The sequence below is a fragment of the Onychostoma macrolepis genome, chromosome 09 (assembly GCF_012432095.1).
Source record: "Onychostoma macrolepis isolate SWU-2019 chromosome 09, ASM1243209v1, whole genome shotgun sequence".
NCBI lineage: Eukaryota > Metazoa > Chordata > Actinopteri > Cypriniformes > Cyprinidae > Onychostoma > Onychostoma macrolepis.
Window position 1 is genome coordinate 788,187 of NC_081163.1, and position 19,433 is coordinate 807,619.

Consider the following 19,433-nt stretch of genomic DNA (forward strand, 5'->3'; position numbering starts at 1 on the left):
AAAATTTATAAATAATTTGAAGTTCTAAAATTACTCAAAGTAAAACAATATATATATTAAAGCTAAATAGAAAAAAAAAAAAAAAAAAAAAAAACCCAGCAAAAACATAAACTGAAAACCGAAACAACACAATCTACATATGGATTTGAAAGATGCTGAGCTTTTTTTGAGTGATTCATTAAAAGAGTCAGTGATTCAGAGCATGTGTCTGACCTTTGACCTCATCCCACAGATGTGGACGGTAACGGTTACATCAGCACCGATGAGCTGAACGCCCTATTCAAGGCGGCGAACCTGCCTCTGCCGGGATATCGCGTGCGTGAGATCGTCCAGGAGCTCAGCAGAACCATGGACCTCAACCAGGACGGGAAGATCACCTTCGACGAGTTTGCCAAGGTCAGGTCAAAGTCCACAGCTCTGCCATCACTGCCAAAAAAATCCTGTACTCCACTGGCTGCTCTTGTTTTAAGCAAAAACTTTAAGCAAAACCCGTCTGTCTCAGGTGGTCCATGACTTGAAGAGCTCAGAAGTGGCCAAGACCTTCCGTAAGGCCATCAATAAGAAGGAGGGCATCTGTTCAGTGGCAGGAACCTCAGAACAGTCGGGAACGCAGCACTCGTACTCCGGTGAGACATAACTGCTCGGACAAAATGTTCTTAAAGTAATGTTTATGGAATGTTCTTATAACTTGATTAATATTTAATGATCAACTTTCTCTAAATGTCCTTATGATGTTATTTGTACTTGATGAACATTGTAAGAACGTTTTAACGTTATAGAAACATTTCAAAACGAGCACTAATTTGTCTAACTAACTGTGTTCTGTGGGCTGTGTGCAGAGGAGGAGAAGGTGGCGTTCGTGAACTGGGTCAATAAAGCGCTGGAGAAGGATCCGGACTGCCAGCATGTTCTTCCCATGGATCCCAGCTCCAACGATCTGTTCACCGCGGTGGGCGACGGCATCGTGCTCTGGTACTGCAGCGCAAAAACACCTTCACATTCAATACGGCTGTATTTCACTCGTCAGACATATGAGTTTACACTCTGTTCGCAGTAAAATGATCAACCTGTCTGTGCCGGACACTATCGACGAGAGAACCATCAACAAGAAGAAGCTGACGCCCTTCACCATCCAGGTCCGTCCACGATCTGCTGGACTGTCTCACTCGCTGCTGTTTTACTGATTTTAATGCTGGTGTTCATGTTTAAACGTGCAGGAGAATCTGAACCTGGCACTGAACTCGGCCTCCGCCATCGGCTGCCACGTGGTGAACATCGGAGCAGAGGACCTGAAAGAGGGCAGGCAGCATTTAGTGCTGGGACTCCTGTGGCAAGTCATCAAAATCGGCCTGTTCGCCGACATCGAAATCAGCAGGAATGAAGGTACAAAGTACTACAAAAGCACCACACACAGACACAGACACACACACACACACACACACACAGACACACACACACACACACACACACAGCGTGTTTGACAACTGAGTTTTTGGTTCCCGGAATGTTCTTAAAGGTAAAGTTCACCCAAAAATAAAAAAAATCTGTCATCATTTAATCACCCTCAAGTTGTTCCAAACCTGTAAGAGTTTCTTTCTTCTGTTGAACACAAAAGTTGGAAGAATGTTGGTAACCAAATAGTTGCCGGTAGTCATTGACTTCCACAGTATTTTTTCCCTGTGGCTGCAGCTGCTCTTCCGTCTCCAACATTCTTCAAACTCAGCAGAAGAAAGAAACTCTTACAGCTTCAAAACAACTTGAGATTTTTCATTTGTGGGTGAACTTTACCTTTAAAATATACACGTTTAGATTCTGGTCTTTGGTTAGCCAGGAAAGATTTCTTTATAGAATCAGAATGTTACTCTAAAAATAACCATCAGGAATTGTTCCATAAAAGTAATTTCATGGTTCTAAAAACCAAGCCTGAAAATAACCATTAACTTAAACAGAACTTTTCCTAATGGTTGTTTTTAGGTTAGTTTTACAATCATAAAATAACTTTACATAATATAGCCTAATAGCTATTTTAGGTTATATTTTTACAACTTTAAAATACAGAATGTTCTGTGTAAGTTATTATATGACTGTAAAAATAAAACCTAAAAATAACCACGAGGGAATGTTTTGTATACATTCATTTATGGTTGTAATATAAACCTAAAAACAGCCTTTAGTTGGTTTAAGTTGTTTTAAGGTTGTCTAAAAAACCTCCCTGCAATGTTCCGGGAACATTACTTCATGGTTGTAAAAAACACAAATCTAAAAAGAACATTCCTGGAGCATTATTATCGGTTATTCCTGGAACATTTATTTGGTTAAAACAAGAACCAAATACTAACATTAGGGAACGTTTCGAGTAAACGAGTGTTGATCTAACGAATGCCGTTCACATGATCACGTGTGTGTGTGTGTGTGTGCAGCTCTGATCACTCTGCTCAGGGACGGAGAGAGTCTGGAGGATCTGGTCAAGCTGTCTCCTGAGGAGCTGCTGCTGCGCTGGGTTAACTATCACCTGGAGGAGGCCGGCTGCTCCAAGATCAACAACTTCAGCTCCGACATCAAGGTAACCACAAAACACTGCAGACCGATCTATAGACAAAGAAACAGCCATCTGTCTATCTATCCTCCATCCATCCATCCGTTTGTCCGTCCGTCCGTCTATCTATCCATCTATCATCCATCCATCCATCCATCCATCTATCTATCTATCCATCTATCATCCATCCATCCGTCCGTCCGTCCGTCTATCATCCATCCATCCATCCGTCTATCTATCTATCCTCCATCCATCCATCCGTCCGTCTATCTATCTATCCATCCATCCATCCATCTATCTATCCATCTATCCATCCATCTGTCTATCTATCTATCTATCTATCTATCTATCTATCTATCTATCTCCATCCATCCGCCCATCCATCCATCTATCCATCCATCCATCTGTCTGTCTGTCTATCTATCTCCATCCATCCGTCCGTCTGCTTATCTATCCATCCATCCATCCATCCATCCATCCATCTGTCTGTCTATCTATCCTCCATCCATCCATCCATCCATCCATCTGTCTATCTATCTATCCTCCATCCATCCATCCATCTGTCTATCCATCTATCCTCCATCCGTCCGTCCGTCCGTCTATCTATCCATCCATCCATCCGTCCATCCATCCATCCATCCATCCGTCTGTCTATCTATCCTCCATCCATCCGTCCATCTATCTATCCATCCATCCGTCCGTCCATCCATCCATCTGTCTATCCATCTATCCTCCATCCATCCGTTTGTCCGTCCGTCCGTCTATCTATCTATCCATCCATCCGTCTGTTCATCTATCCATCCATCCATCCATCTGTCTATCTATCTATCCTCCATCCATCCATCCATCTGTCTATCCATCTATCCTCCATCCGTCCGTCCGTCCGTCTATCTATCCATCCATCCGTCCATCCATCCATCCATCCATCCATCCATCCATCTGTCTGTCTATCTATCCTCCATCCATCCGTCCATCTATCTATCCATCCATCCGTCCGTCCATCCATCCATCCATCCATCCATCCATCTGTCTGTCTGTCTATCTATCCTCCATCCATCCATCCATCTGTCTATCTATCTATCCTCCATCCATCCATCCGTCCGTCCGTCTATCTATCCATCTATTTTCCATCCATCCATCCGTCTGTCCATCTATCTATTTTCCATCTATCTATCCTCCATCCATCCATCCATCTATCTATTTTCCATCTATCTATCCTCCATCCATCCATCCATCTATCTATTTTCCATCTATCTATCCTCCATCCATCCATCCATCTATCTATTTTCCATCTATCTATCCTCCATCCATCCATCCATCTATCATCCATCCATCCATCTATCTATTTTCCATCTATCTATCCTCCATCCATCCATCCATCCATCTATTTTCCATCTATCTATCCTCCATCCATCCATCCATCTATCATCCATCCATCCATCTATCTATTTTCCATCTATCTATCCTCCATCCATCCATCCATCTATCATCCATCCATCTATCTATCTATTTTCCATCTATCTATCCTCCATCCGTCTATCCATCTATCATCCATCCATCCATCCATCATCCATCCATCCATCCATCCATCCATCCATCTATCATCCATCCATCCATTCATCTATTTTCCATCCATCCATCCGTCTGTTCATCTATCCATCCATCCATCCATCATCCATCCATTCATCTATTTTCCATCCATCCGTCTGTCCATTTATCTATCTATCCATCCATCCATCCATCCATCATGTAGTTCCCACTGATTGTGTAAATCAGTGTAAATGAAGCTGCTCTCTGAAAGCACTGTGATGGAGACCGCGCTCATAACCTCACCTTCTTCTGTCGTCTGAAGGACTCCAAGGCCTATTACAACATCCTGAACCAGGTGGCACCCAAAGGAGACGAGGAGGGCATCCCGGCCATCCCGATCGACATGTCTGGGATACGGGTGAGTAAACCGCTCTTCAGAACATCATTAACATGCACACACTGAGACAGCACTGAAAACACACGATCATCCCGCCGCCGCAGGAGAAAGACGATCTGAACAGAGCCGAGTGTATGCTGGAGCAGGCCGAGCGGCTCGGGTGCCGTCAGTTCGTCACGGCCACAGACGTGGTGCGAGGAAACCCCAAACTCAACCTGGCCTACGTGGCCAACCTCTTCAACAAGTACCCAGCTCTGAAGAAGCCCGAGAACCAGGACATCGACTGGAGCTCCATCGAGGGTGAGTCCGTCTGAACCGGCAGATCATTCAGAAATAACATTAGCAAATCACACTGAAAACATATTTTCTTAGTTCTCTGGTCTTTAATAATGTTCTCAAAACATTTGCACAAAAACATTTTTTATACATTGTACATGTGTTTTAGTTGGACAGTCATGTAACATTTTTTTAAATGTTACGATTGGTTTCAGAATGTTCAGAGAACATTTAAAAGTAACGTTCAAATAATGTTTGCAAAATGATAAAATGCAATGTTCCCTTAACGTTTGTATAACCAAGAAGAAACATTTCTAAAACATCAAAAAATGTTTTGAACGCTCAGAGAACATTCAGAAATAACCTTTTTTATAACTTACACAAAACATTCTTCGAACACTTTTTTTTTTTGTTAGTTATTTTTGGACAGTAAGCAGTATCTTCTGCTCACCAAGCCTGCATTTATTTGATCCAAAGTACAGCAAAAACTGTACAATTTTCCTGTGATTCCTGAATTTTCAGCATCAATACTCCAGTCACATGATCCCTCAGAAATCATTCTAATATTCTGATTTGCTGCTCAAAAAATATTTATTATTATTATTATGTTGAAAACAGCCGAGTGGAATTTTATTCAGGTTTCTTTGATGAATAGAAAGTTCAGAAGAACGACATTAATCTGAAATAGAAATATTTTGTAACATTATTAATGTCTTTAACACTTTTGATCAATTTAAAGCATCCTTGCTAAATAAAAGTATTAATTTCTAAAATTTATTTTCCCAAAAAATAAGAAAAAAAATGATACCGACTCCAGGCTTTTGAATGCTTCTGTTACGGGGCTGACGAGACGTGAGGCGTGCGGATCCATATGCAAGCTTTTATTGATCGGAGACGTGGTCATAACAGGCAGGGGCGAACAATGGCAGACAGGTATATAAAGGCAATGCAAAGAGTAATCTGAAACAGGCGTGGGTCAGGCGACAGCAAACAGTATCAAAAGGGCTAGACAAGAGAGGTAATCCAAAACGTGAGCGATAGTCCAGGCAGGGGAAAACACAATCCGACAAAGGCAAGGCAAGACTAGGAAACTAACGGGGCTCTGTAGGGCAGCGATAATGCATACTATACTCGGCCCCGAGGGAGAGAAAGTCCAGGGTTTAAATAGAGTGTGTGATTTAGTGTGTGCGTGGGATCAGGGCAGTGAGTGATTGGTGACAGCTGGGATCAGTAATGGGTGATGGGAGTTGGAGTCCAGTGTGATGTGTGGTGTGAAAGTCAATGTGGTGAGTGAGTGACCTCTGGTGGTGAAAGAACGGAAGTGCAGACCAGATTCGTGACAGCTGTAGTGTATAATGTTACAAAAGCTTTTATTTCAGATAAATGCTGATCTTTGGAACTTTCTATTCATCAAAGAATCCTGAAAAAATGTACTCAACTCTTTTAAATATTGATAATAATAATAATAATAATCAGAAATGTTTGTTGAGCAGCAAATCAGCATATTAGAATGATTTCTGAAGATCATGTGACACTGAAGACTGCAGAAAGCAGTTATTTTAAATAGTAAAAATATTTCACAATATTAGCGCTTTTGCTGTACTTTGGATCAAATAAATGCAGGCTTGGTGAGCAGAAGACACTTCTTTAAAAAACACTCAAATTCTTCCTGTCCAAACACTTGTGACTGCTAGTGTGAACGCTCTCCCTGTAATCTGATGTGTTCTCATGTCTGTCAGGAGAGACCAGAGAGGAGCGGACCTTCAGGAACTGGATGAACTCACTGGGCGTCAATCCCCGCGTCAATCATCTCTACGTGTGAGTGTCATAAACACACATCAGCAGAACACGCCAACGAATGGCAGTAAATAAAAACACATCAGTGGAAAGAACTTTCCACGACCAAAAAAATCATTTCTGCTGAAACTTCTGGCTTTTACGGGTCGAAATCATTGACATTTAATTAGTGCTTCTCTGATGACGTGTTTACATTTACTTCAGGAACGAGTCAGTGTTCATAAACTCAAGAGAGGAGCTTTTTGATAAATATATGAACTGTTACATAATCATGATATTTTTACTTCATTAACGTATGATTAAATAAATTTGTCATTAAATTATTTTTAGCACTGTTTCAAGTAGAAACAATCATATTATATATAAACATGGGCTTATGTGCAATTTAAATGCAGTTATTATTTGAGTGCTGTTTATTAAATACATTAACGAATTGATGTTTAAATAAACTTTCTGGTAACACTTTATTAGTTAACATTAGTTAAACCTGCAGTCCGTAAGTTTTTTGGGTTAAAAATGATCCGAAATCAATATTTGAGCAAGTTCATAACCAGCCAGTGTTCAAAACGATCGGCTTCCTTTATCCCGATTCACAACGCTTAGCTTATAATACTGTTATAATGTTGAGCTGTGTTCTCGTGTTCCTCCAGGGATCTGGCCGACGCTCTGGTGATCTTCCAGCTCTATGAAAAGATCAAGGTTCCTGTGGACTGGGACCGAGTCAACAAACCGCCGTATCCCAAACTGGGCAGCAACATGAAAAAGGTACAAATGCATTCAAGAGAGGATCATCAGTGCAACACTTCCAGCGAGAGCACAAGAGAACCGCTATTACTGCATCACACGCTTACGTCGGGGGAAAAGATATTTTAACATATATATTTATAACTATAAAATATTTGATTTTGTAAAATATTTATTTATCATTTTAAAAAATATATCTTTTATTATACATTATTTTATAATTAAATTTAATTTTACATTTATTCTTTAGCATTTTAATTTCCATCACTTCTTTATGCTCGCTATTTAACAAAAGCATTTATTTGGCATAACTTTTTGCATCTAGGTTTGTTGTCTTTCATACAGCAAAGAAAAAAACTGATTTTGCAAGATCATTAATCACCATTCAGAACAGACTCGTTTGCCGCCAACATTCTATTCACTGAAATAAAGCTCAAATAAAGTAAATATAAATATTATGACATACTTCAAATTTTTTTGAACTCATCTATATGCGCTAAATGTTTATTTTAAGCTGAATCATTAAAAATATTACTAACTGAGAAAAAAACTGAACTAAAAATAAAATAAAAATAAATTAAACATAAATAGTAATATTTTGTAAAAAAAAAGAAGAAAAAAAAGAAGACAAAAGCACATAATAAAATTACTAAAAATGTCACAAAAATTTCAATGAAAACAAACTGAAATCAAAATATTAACAAACTATAATAGTAATTTTCATTTAGTTTATGCTGAAGCACTAAAATTACTAAAATAAAAGCTAAATCAAAATATCAATAAAAATAACAGACAGGAACTCAAACACACACACACACACACACACACACGCGTGTGTAACTGGAGTGTTGTGTACTGCAGCTGGAGAACTGTAACTATGCGGTGGAGCTGGGGAAGAAGGAGGCCAAGTTCTCTCTGGTGGGAATCGCTGGTCAGGATCTGAACGAAGGCAATCGGACGCTGACGCTCGCTCTGCTCTGGCAGCTCATGAGGAGGTCAGACACGCAAACACGCGATCATACGCTTCAGACCCACGCAAACACACAATCATACGCTTGAGATCCACACGCCCATCTTCTGTCTGCAGATACACACTCAACATCCTGGAGGACCTGGGCGACGGGCAGAAGGTCACCGACGACACCATCGTGACCTGGGTTAACGACGCACTCAGACAGGCCGGCAAAGGCACCATCAGCGGCTTTAAAGTAAGCAGCTCAGGCTCACCGTGAAGAAAAACACTTGTTCCTTCTGTATCACTACTGACCTCTTCTGTTATGATTCTGCAGGACGGATCCATAAGCAGCAGCATGCCTGTCCTGGACCTGATCGACGCCATCCAGCCCGGCTCCATCCGCTACGACCTTCTCAAGACAGAGGACCTGACAGACGAAGAGAAGCTCAATAACGCAAAGTACGTCACAGTCACACTCCTCGTTAGCATATTAATGAACATTAAACAGATGTTCTGGTTTAAAATGAGTTCAGTGCTGTGGTGGAAAGGGACACTCTTCAAATTCTACAATTTTCTTCAAAGTCAGAATTGAGATATAATCTCAAAATTGTTAGAAAAAAGTATGAATTGTGAAATATAAACTCAGAATTACAAGAAAGTCAGAATTGCAAGATATAAACTTGAATTCCAAGAAAAAGTCAGAATTATGAAATATGAATTCAGAATTATGAGACAAAACTGAATTGCGAGATGTAAACTCAATTACAATTACAATAAAGTCAGAATTGCAAGATATCAACTTAGAATTACAAGAAAGTCAGAATTGGAAGAAAAAAGTCAGAATTGCGAGATATAAACTCAATTATGAAAAAATGTCAGAATTATGAAATATGAACTCAGAATAACGAGAAAAAAACGGAACTGCGAGAAAAATCTGAATTGTGAAATATAAACTCAGAATTGCGAGATATTTACATTTACATTTAGTCATTTAGCAGACGCTTTTATCCAGAGACTCACAAATGCGGATAATAGAAGCAATCAAAACCAACAAAAGAGCAACGATACGCGAGTGCTGTGACAAGTCTCAGTCAGCTTAACGCAGTACACGTAGCAAGGTTTTGTGTTTTTTTTGAAGAAACAAGTAGATAGAATAGAAAAAAGAAAGCTAGTGTTAGTTTTTCAAGAAACTCAGAGATATAAACTCAAGTCAGAATTGCTAGAGAAAGTCCGAGCTGAACTTCTACTGAACCCAGAACTGTACAAACTCACGATGCGTGTTCTCAGGTACGCGATCTCTATGGCGAGGAAGATCGGCGCGCGGGTGTATGCGCTGCCGGAGGATCTGGTGGAGGTGAAGCCCAAGATGGTGATGACGGTGTTCGCCTGCCTCATGGCTCGAGGAATGAGACGAATCTAGAAGCGCAGGATTATACGCCTGCTTTCATATTTCATTCATGCCTTTTATTGTTCTTGCTCAGTTATTGGGTTCCTAACATCATGCAGATATCATGAAAATGAAAGAAAGTTCTATAGAAAGTATAAATAAACAGTTCTTGACACTCAGAGATGAATAATAAATCAATTAATTCAAAATATATATAAATGACATGAATATTCACTGAAACCCTGAATAATGCACTGCCTTCATTAACCTCAGGCTTATCCGGTGTTACAGCAAAGGTCAAAGGTCATGTCTGTTTATGTCTTTGAGCACTGTGTGCATATTTGGAATACAGAGTCAGCCCAGTTTTGCTTTTCTTGTTCAGATACTTCAGCCTTCAAATGTTAATAAACACACGGTCAGTCTCTGAATCTGATGTACAGGTTCAAATGGAAGTGAATGTGCAAATAAAAACAGTTTTTAACTCGAGTGTTTGTGCTCGTTTCATACTACTAACATACTATTAGGTAACATTTTACAATAAGATCCTATTAGTTAATGCAACAAACTAACTGTTAGCTCAGGTCCATTAAATCAAATTAACAGATACAACTTTGATTTTAATAATCTATTATTACCAATGGATGCTCTGCAGTGAATGGGTGCCGCCAGAATCAGAGTCTGATAAAAACATCACAATAATCCACAGCACTGCAGTCCATCAGTTAACATCTGGAGAAGACACAAGCTGAAACTAATCCAGCATTAAGACGTTTTTAACTAAATTACATTGAGTCCATGATCCATAATAACTCTTCCTCCAAATTTTGATATCCAACACATTTTCATGAACCCTTGCAGTTTCTATTTCAGGATTAAGGGTATAGCCTGGTGTATGGAGGGCTTTATTGTTCTAATAACGGCATCCATTTAATATTTTTTAATAAATATAATCATTTACACTCTACATTACTATTGCATCCTGTTAATGTACAACAAATCTGAACAGCATCTGCCACTATTTATAGTCTACAAATAACATCTAATGACTATTTACACTTATTGCAAAGAAAATACATGGGTGTAAATACAATATACTGCTATTTTCACTGTAAATAGTGCATCCATAAAATACTTCTGTTATCAATTAGTGGAAACAGCGTCTAAAATATGCTACTTGCACTGCAAACAGCCAATGCCTTCTAAAAAGAGGTAAAACTAACATGCAAGCTTTATAATATTTGTAATGGACTAACGAAACCCTAATTTTCAATGCCATACCAATGTTTTTTATGGACTTTTAAACATGCACATATTACTGTGGAATTCATTTCTTAACGCTGTTTCTCACGGCCACATAAACAATGCTTTAAAGCTCAAATTTGGGCTTTGTATTAGAGTTAATGGTCTAACAATATTACTAACTCTAAAGAGCTAATATTGCACCAGGCTTTTTAAACTTTAAATTCACACAGCCATATAAATGACTTGGCTAATGGTTAAAAAAAATAAACAATTGGTACTATTAATGCCCAAAATTTGAATTTCATTACACAATTACCTCTGAAATAGAATCGGTTTGAACACATCCAAGAAAGGGAGTGGGAACATTTCCGTTGTGTTGTCGTTTTTGTGGCTTGTTTCCGTTGTGTAGAAATTACAAACATTATGACGTTCTGTAAAATGGAGCCAAATAAATCCACTTTAAACTCATCACAAATGCATTTCCTGAAGCCGCTGAAGCCGAGGAGTTTACAGACACACAAACTGAAGCACGTCGTCTGAGAACGTATAAGTAAGCTTTACTTTAATGGACAAAAAATATGGCATTTGGGATCAAAACAGGCCACAATAATGTTGTACATGTGAGAACAGAAAACAGATGAAGTGTGTACGCCGTTGAGTCTGGCGTCTTCTGTGAAGTGAAAGGCTAAACTCATGTGCTTTGATAGAGGCGAGACTCAGCTTTAGTCCTTGAGTTCATTTGGCCGTCTTGCTCTCGGCCGGCGTCTCTCCGTTATCCAGAGTCTTGAGGAGGCGGAAGAGACCGGCGGCCTCACGGATTCGACTGAACTCGATGCAGAAGGCCTGCACCTCGATGAACAGATCCTGGACATTAATGATCTTATTCCTGATGAGGGACTGGAGGAAGACGCACACCAGACGCACCAGACGGTTCTTCAGGAGACACAACAGACAATCACAATATAACACTTTCCCAGACTCCCCTGTAATGAATGGTTTTAAACTCCATGTGACCCTGGACCACAAACATCTTCATGGAACATGATCTTAATATCCTAATGATTTTTGGCATAAAAGAGAAATGTATAATTTTGACTCATACAATGTATTGTTGGCTATTGCTACAGATATAGCTGTGCTGCTTATGACTGCTTCTGTGCTGCAGGGTCAGATATGATTATGTAAGATATTATGTGGCCAAGTAACTGCTGTAACATTGTATCTATATAACGTAGCTCACATAAATGAATTAACACCAAATCAGACAGGTTGAGACTGACTGCATACATATTAAATATTTTAAATTCATACTGTAAGCTTTAAAATAATACTGCCTATCATTAAATTAATTTAGAAAATATTATTTTCAAAATAATGTCAGGATATGCTATCCAGCATAATAAAGTTTGCTCTATTATAAATGTGCTGAATGAAATCAATACAAGTTTCTAACTAATTTTGGCTGCTGATTCCAAAAATAGTGTCTGTTTTGCTGTTTCACGTCACACTTTCTCACTAAATATGATGTGTTTCGTAGCATTTCTGCTTTTGAGAATAATTTGTGTGGTGAAGAAGTCTGGTATTCTCCATTAATCAGCAGAAAAACACCACAAACACAAAAAATGTGAGCCACATTTCATCGATTTCTCAGCCCATTTTCACACATACGACATTATTTGATGCCTGACCCTGATTTCAAGGTCAGAATTATGATCAGAGACAGAACATAAGCAGATGTTTCCTCCTTTTCTGCATCCAAACAGAGACAGAAATTCACTGATGGTTAAATAAAAGCTTATTTATAAACTGGTGTTTATGTAAAGTTCTTTTTCTAATCCTTTGCAGACTGCAAGTTAAATGATGCATTTTGAGCACTTCTTTCTGTCATTATAACCACAATTCTGTTATTTGACTGCTTTAGTTATTTTAATAAGTGCATTAAAGCAGATACATGTATAAAAATGTGAAAAAAATCTTCATTCTTATTTTGCGAAAAAACTGATGGATTTTTGCTATTGATCTTTTTGAACTCAGAATCATCATATAAAGTAATATTATGTTTTTTTTTTTGCAAATAACCAGAAAGGTTTTTTATTTTTTGCATAATGAAAATATGTGCCTTGAATTCATTCAGTCATGACACTTATTATTTTCTCTTTCTATTCAATTCCATAACCCTGTTAATTAATAATGCTTTCCTGAAGATCATGTTTCCTGAATGCATGAGTCTGTCCTCGTCAGTCCTGGCGCTGTGCGGCCTGTAAATGTCGCTCACACAGGTGCATCATGGTCCGTGTGACGTGTGCGTTTACCTGCATGTATTTGTCTTTGATCTGCTCACATGTGGAGATGCAGTTGGAGATGTAGAGATGGATGAACTCAGGAGGAAGATCCACTGCTGTCGTTAGTCTACAGGTTAAAGAACAAACACATTCACACATCCTCAGACGACACACTTCAGAGCTCAGCGCTCCGTCTGCACTGAATTAAACCAGACGAGCGGACGAGGAGGACGCCGTACCTGTTGACCACCTCCATGGAGTGCAGCGACATGTCCATGTTGACCAGGACAGAGAAATACTCCGTGATCTGGCTGGAGGACATCAGCTTCAGGAGCATCTCGATGGCCACCAGAGGGTTGTTCTCAACCAGGTCCGGTAGTTTGGCTGGAGTCAGACCGATGTGGTACACCAGCTTTGGGTCCTTCTCCAGTTCCCCGAGCAGCTGATGAGAGAGAGAGAGAACCACGAGGAACCATCAACAACACACATTCACTTCAAGAGAAATCAAAGAAAATTTGATAAACTGTTAAGCATTTATACATTGTTGCACTGCCTTTGATTTATTACATATGTATTACAGTAATGAATATTTTATGAATATCATGTGGAATAAATACGACAAATGTACACTACCATTCAACAGTTACAGGCAGGTGAGATTTTTTATGTTTTTGCATTTATTTACACATATAGGCTGCATTTAGTAACAGTCCTTGTGTTTGGGGTGAGCCGTGAGCTGGATGCGCTGAGGAAAGGTGTCTGACCTGCGTCTGCTGCGCCGCTGATAGCGGACTCTTGAAGGCTTTGGCCATGATGCGCTTGATCTCCACTCCTGTGCCGTTGCGCACGCACATGGACCGGTCCCACTGTATCCGGTGATCCGGCTCACACGGGTTGAGCCACGACAGCTCGTCCTCACACACCAGCAGCGGCGGCGCGGGCCGGATGAACTCGGGCCGGAAGTGGCCTGAGAGACGGATAAAACCAGCCGTTTAACTGCAGCCGCACACGAGTTAACCCTTTAACGGTCACCCCTCATTTTTAAACATAGGCATGAAAGTGCACTATCCAAACTTATTGTTATAATTCATGAACGCTTTACAGACCTAAGGTTGGACTCTTCTTAAAGAAGACAATCAGCAGATTATTGCAAAAGTGGAAACATTTCAAAATATGAAAGTATTTCAATTTACTGTAAAAAAAAAAAAATGTACTGTACTAATTTTATTTTAAATAAAATAAATATTTTACATAACAGGTTTTCCTCAGAAATTTCTATAAAATTTAAGCCTTATGTCTAAATAAGCTATGCTCCAAATTTGAAGTTGATATGAAAAACATTGAGGTTCCTGTGAGATTTTATTTAGGGTGTTATACCACAAACAGCCACCGGGTGCCATCCAAACTCCATTAAACTTTTTGAATGCATTTTTCTATTACAAATGTCTACATTTCTCTGTAAATATTGCTTTTCTCACAAAATATGGAATCTTGAGATCCAGACCTTTCCAATGAGATTAGGGGCGGTGACAGAAAGATCACTTCCAGAATAAAAATTTCCCGATAAGTTACTCACCCCCGTGTCATCCAAGATGTCCAAGTCTTTCTTTCTTCGGTCGCAAAGAAATGAAGTTTTTTGAGGAAACCATTCCAGGATTTTTCTCCATATAGTGGACTTCAATGGCGATCGACGGATTGAAGGTTAAAGTGCAGCTTCAAAGAGCTCCACACGATCCCAGCCGAGGAATAAGAGTCTTATCTAGCAAAACCATCGGTCATTTTCTGAAAATCATTCATATTTATACACTTTTAACCTCAAATGCTCATCTTGGACAAGCTCGACCTCACGCATTACGTAATCACGTTGAAAAGGTCACGTGTGACAACCCAGTGTCCTCAAAAAACTTAATTTCTTTGCGACCGAAGAAAGAAAGACTTGGACATCTGGGATGACATGGGGGTGAGTAACTTATCAGGAAATTGTTATTGTTCTGCTTTAAAACCCATCAGAAACACGAGCAGCGTCACACTCACTCTCCAGAGGCGGCCGCGGGCCGGTCACCAGCGACTCTGTGATCTGATTGGCCACGGAGCTGTCGAAGCCCGAGTTGGAGGAGTCTGGGTCAGGGTCGCTGAGCATGCTGGGAAAACTGGCCTTGCTCTGAGTGGGCAGCTCCGACTGACGCTCTGAACGAAAGACACAAACCACGATGAGCTGATCATTATATATATACTTGATTATCACTCAGCTCTTTATATAAAGTTGAATATAATAGTACATCCAACTCAAAAAGCAGAAATGTTTCACCCACTGCTTCTCCAAACACTAGTACGAGGAATGGCGGAACAAGAACCACAGCAGTCTAATTTACTCAATCTTGTGCACTTTTGCAGACTTTTGAAAAGATGATTTAGCACAAGGCTGTTCAAAATTTAAGTGATCACCGATGGAAACTTTTGGGTGAAACTGAACAGATATAAGATATGAGTCTGTCAAAAGTTTGAAATAATTAAGACTTTTTACTGCTTTCGAAAGAAGTCTCTTCTGCTCAGCAAGGCTGCATTTATTTAATCAAAAATACTTTCAAATTGTGAAATATTATTATGATTAAACAGCTGTTTTCTATGTGAATATGTGTTAAACTGTAATTTATTTCTGTGACGCAGCTGTATTTTCAGCATCATTACTGCAGTCTTCAGTGTCACATGATCTTCAGAAATCATTCTAATATGCTGATTTGCTGCTCAACAAACATTTCTGATTATTATCAATGTTGAAAACAGTTGTGCTGCACAATATTTTTATGGAAACTGTGATACATTTAATTTTTCAGGATTCACAGATGAATAGAAAGTTCAAAAGAACAGCATTTATTTGAAATAGAACAAATAAATCTTTTGTAACATTATAAATGTCTTTACTGTCACTTTTGATCAATTTAATGCAGCCTTGATGAATCAGTGTTACTTTAAAAAATCTGACCCTAAACTTTTGAACTACAGTGTATATTTCACTTAAAGAAAATTCCCAATGAAAATACTCATTACTGTAATATATATGTAATTTATAATTAGATTAAATTATAGGCAGTACAAGAAGTGCTAACATAATGTATGATATTATTTGCATAATATGATTTGTAATATTACAAATGTCTTTACTGTAAAATTTGATCAATTTAATAAGTGTTAAATTGCCTCCTTGTTGAAGAAATTAATAATTAAAAAAAAAAAAATCTAACTGACTAACTTCTGAATGAAGCATCACAGTTTCCACAAAAATATTGTGCAGCACACTGTGTTCAACATTGATAATAATCAGAAATGTTTGTTGAGCAGCAAATCAGCATATTAGAATGATTTCTGAAGATCATGTGACACTGAAGACTGCAGTAATGATGCTGAAAATACAGCTGCATCACAGAAATAAATTACAGTTTAACACATATTCACACAGAAAACAGCTGTTTTACATTGTAATAATATTTCACTGTTTTTACTATAATTTTGATTAAATAGATGCAGCCTTACTGAGCAGAAGAGACTTTTTCAGAAAAAACGTAATTATTGAATCATTTTGAGCAGTTGTGTAAGTGAATGTAAACAGGCAGAACAACAAAATCCGCTGAGCGCATGAAGTCTGGCGGTGTGAATGCAGACGCAGCTGTAGATAGGCGTGTGGCAGCATGTGTGGTGTGTGTGTACCGGCGAGCGCCAGCTGCAGGCCGCTGATGTCTATGGTCTGCGGTGTGGAGCTCACGTCCATGCTGGACACTTGTCTCGGCGTCTTCTTGAAGAGCTCTCGCGGCGGAGCGAGCATCAGCTGAGACAGGAAGAACTTCTCCGGCAGCGTGATGGGGGGCAGAAAACCTGGACGGAAGCATTAAAAGATGCGTGTCTTACAGCAGAGACTCATTCCAGCGCAGGAGAAACACTGCACCAGAAACACCGAGTCCACATTATCAACAACAAAAAATGGTCATGATGGGATACACTACGCCTCGAAAAGCGCTCCGGAGGAGTGTGGATTCAGTGTGTGTTAAGGTCACTGGGCGTTGGTGTTTTTAAGACCTGGGACTAGGGCTGCAGGATTAATCGAATGCGATTATCATATGCATCTCGTCAGTGAAGCCGGTTCTGTAATCAGCAGTAAATCTCCATCACGTGATTTCAGAAGGAGCCGCAGTTCACTGACAAGCTACGCACAAAAATCTCAGACGATATAATCGCGTGATAATGAAATCGAAGATATTGTTCGTGATAATGACAGCTGTTTGCGTAGCTTCTCAGTGAACTACGGCTCTGTGCAGTGAATGCTGCTCCTTCTGAAAATACCACATTTAATAACATGTTTTTACTCCAAACTCACTTCATAACGTCAGTCGCGAGTTTGAAATAAACCCTTCTGCGAGATGATGTGGCTTCCTACACAGAATAAGGCACGCAACATATTTCATTGCATTATTATAATGGAAATTATAATACGAAGAACTCAGATGAATCAAATACTGTCGCAGTCGTGTGTTTATTAGTGACGCTGAATCAATGAAAGCAGTTAAATCTTCTGTTTATTCAGCTGGTGCTATAGACATCTCCTGGGTTTGGCCTTCAGATGAGATTTACTGCTGATCACAGAAGCCTGCTTCACTGAAAGACACGCACGACTATCACAGGATTTCATTGCGATTTATCGCGCAGCCCTAAAATGAAATGTTTATCAAAATAATGGTTTGTTGCAGCCCTACCAGAGAGCGTCTTCTCCTGCTCCTCTCCGGCGGTCGACGGGTTCAGCAGATGCGCAAACACCGCGGCGAAGGGGTTAGCGGCCAGCGGCTCGGTGCGGTACATCTCCCACAGCAGATAGAGAGCGGTCAGCCGCTGAGGAGCACTGGGCAGCAGGTCCGGCTGCTGCAGCAGCATCACCAGAACCGAACCCACGCGGAAGTGCTCGGCTTTACCGAAGCAGTGGTGGAAGGCTGTGGACAGCTGCTCGAAGCTGTTGCTGCAGGCGTCGTCCGACATGATGCCCAGCAGATTGGACAGCTCTTTAGGAGCCAGAGTCATGGTGCTTCTGTCAGACGAGCCTCTGGATCAGCGGGAAAACTGCACAACAACACACGAGGTCACAATACAGTCTGAGAATATACAGCTCAGTCTTATTCAGAGACTCGGACTCTGAAATGTGACCCTGGAGCACAAACAGTTTTTAGAAATTAAATAATCTTTCCATTGATGTATGGTTTGTTGGACAATATTTGTCTGAGATACAACTATCTGAAAATCTGGAATCTGAGGGAGCAAAAAAATCGAAATATTGAGAAAATCTCCTTTAAAGTTGTTCAAATGAAGTTCTTAGCAATGCATATTACTAATCAAACATGAAGTTTTGATATATTTACGGTAGGAAATTTACAAAATATCTTCATGGAACATGATCTTAATATCCTAATATCCTATCCTGCTTAACAGCTGATGAAGGTGAAGATGAAGATCATTCTTCTGCTGAGGAACAGTGAGAGTAAAGCTTCTGGAAACAAACGCTCCTGGATATGTTTACTTCATCAAAATCAGTCAAGCTTTGAGACGCAGAAAGACACGAGAAGCGTTTCTACAATTACACTAAAAGAGCTTTTACTGGATAAAACACTCTGAACTATCAATCAGACGACAGAAGTGGATTATTTCTTCTTATTATTACTACATTATATAAACACTGATTCAAATCTTAGCTAAATGCTCCAATAAACAACATTTATGGCTATTATAAGCGCATTTGTCTCATCTTAACGCTGTTTATGTAACGTTAGTGAACTCGGAATGTTTTGAGACACAGTCAGTAATAATAACATTTACCTGAGTGGAGTTCATTTAAACCGTCCCGCCGGCTCATGAATATTCAATGAGAACAGTCGCTCCAGCACTGATATAGCGTTTGTATGAGCGATTATACGCGTTAATATTGCAATAATTTGACACTTTTTCTGTTTGACAATCTGAATATAATTCTTCACTTCCACTCGCAACCGTTGCCGCTGTCTGTGTGCGAGCGAGCGCTTCCTGTGCGGCGAACGGAATTATGGGACATGTAGTTCAATCAATACGGAACTTTTAAAATCACATACTGCGTTCACAAAAAAAAGTTCAAGTACAAACATAAAATTCTCTTCTGTATGCGTTATTAAGAAAAATAAAACATAAAATACACACAGACACACACATACAAGAACGCAAAATGTATGTATGCGCAAAACGGCCGAATGACCCGGATGTGAATGTGAATTCCGCCT

General features: G+C 39.6%; 2 protein-coding genes across 2 annotated transcripts in view; one reads left to right on the forward strand and one right to left on the reverse strand.

Moving 5' to 3' along the window:
* The window catches only part of lcp1 (lymphocyte cytosolic protein 1 (L-plastin)), an 18,763-nt gene extending 8,655 nt beyond the window's left edge, over window positions 1–10,108 (forward strand). The window contains exons 3-16 of the mRNA XM_058787907.1: window positions 233–396; window positions 503–626; window positions 840–972; window positions 1,055–1,136; window positions 1,218–1,383; window positions 2,421–2,563; window positions 4,389–4,484; window positions 4,568–4,763; window positions 6,479–6,557; window positions 7,187–7,301; window positions 8,142–8,275; window positions 8,368–8,488; window positions 8,570–8,694; window positions 9,523–10,108. Coding sequence (XP_058643890.1) covers window positions 233–396; window positions 503–626; window positions 840–972; window positions 1,055–1,136; window positions 1,218–1,383; window positions 2,421–2,563; window positions 4,389–4,484; window positions 4,568–4,763; window positions 6,479–6,557; window positions 7,187–7,301; window positions 8,142–8,275; window positions 8,368–8,488; window positions 8,570–8,694; window positions 9,523–9,655 — 1,811 coding nt within the window. The 3' untranslated portion in view covers window positions 9,656–10,108. The remainder of the gene's footprint in view (window positions 1–232; window positions 397–502; window positions 627–839; window positions 973–1,054; window positions 1,137–1,217; window positions 1,384–2,420; window positions 2,564–4,388; window positions 4,485–4,567; window positions 4,764–6,478; window positions 6,558–7,186; window positions 7,302–8,141; window positions 8,276–8,367; window positions 8,489–8,569; window positions 8,695–9,522) is intronic.
* On the reverse strand, window positions 9,739–19,300 carry cnot11 (CCR4-NOT transcription complex, subunit 11). Its single transcript, XM_058787909.1, has 8 exons — window positions 19,000–19,300; window positions 17,892–18,249; window positions 16,852–17,016; window positions 15,181–15,333; window positions 13,911–14,113; window positions 13,386–13,588; window positions 13,177–13,273; window positions 9,739–11,797 (listed from the first exon to the last, which is right to left on the reverse strand). Exons 2-8 carry the CDS (start codon window positions 18,208–18,210, stop codon window positions 11,600–11,602), a joined length of 1,338 nt encoding a protein of 445 aa, XP_058643892.1. The 5' UTR covers window positions 18,211–18,249; window positions 19,000–19,300; the 3' UTR covers window positions 9,739–11,599.
* Window positions 19,301–19,433: the final 133 nt, after the last annotated feature.

Coding starts and splice junctions, on each gene's coding strand:
- cnot11 (XM_058787909.1), bottom strand. CDS start 18,210: ATGACTCTGGCTCCTAAAGAGCTGTCCAATCTGCTGGGCATCATGTCG. Junction 17,017..17,891: donor GCAGGAGAAGACGCTCTCTG/GTAGGGCTGCAA, acceptor GCTTCCGTCCAG/GTTTTCTGCCCCCCATCACG. Junction 11,798..13,176: donor TCAAAGACAAATACATGCAG/GTAAACGCACAC, acceptor TGTCTCCTGAAG/AACCGTCTGGTGCGTCTGGT.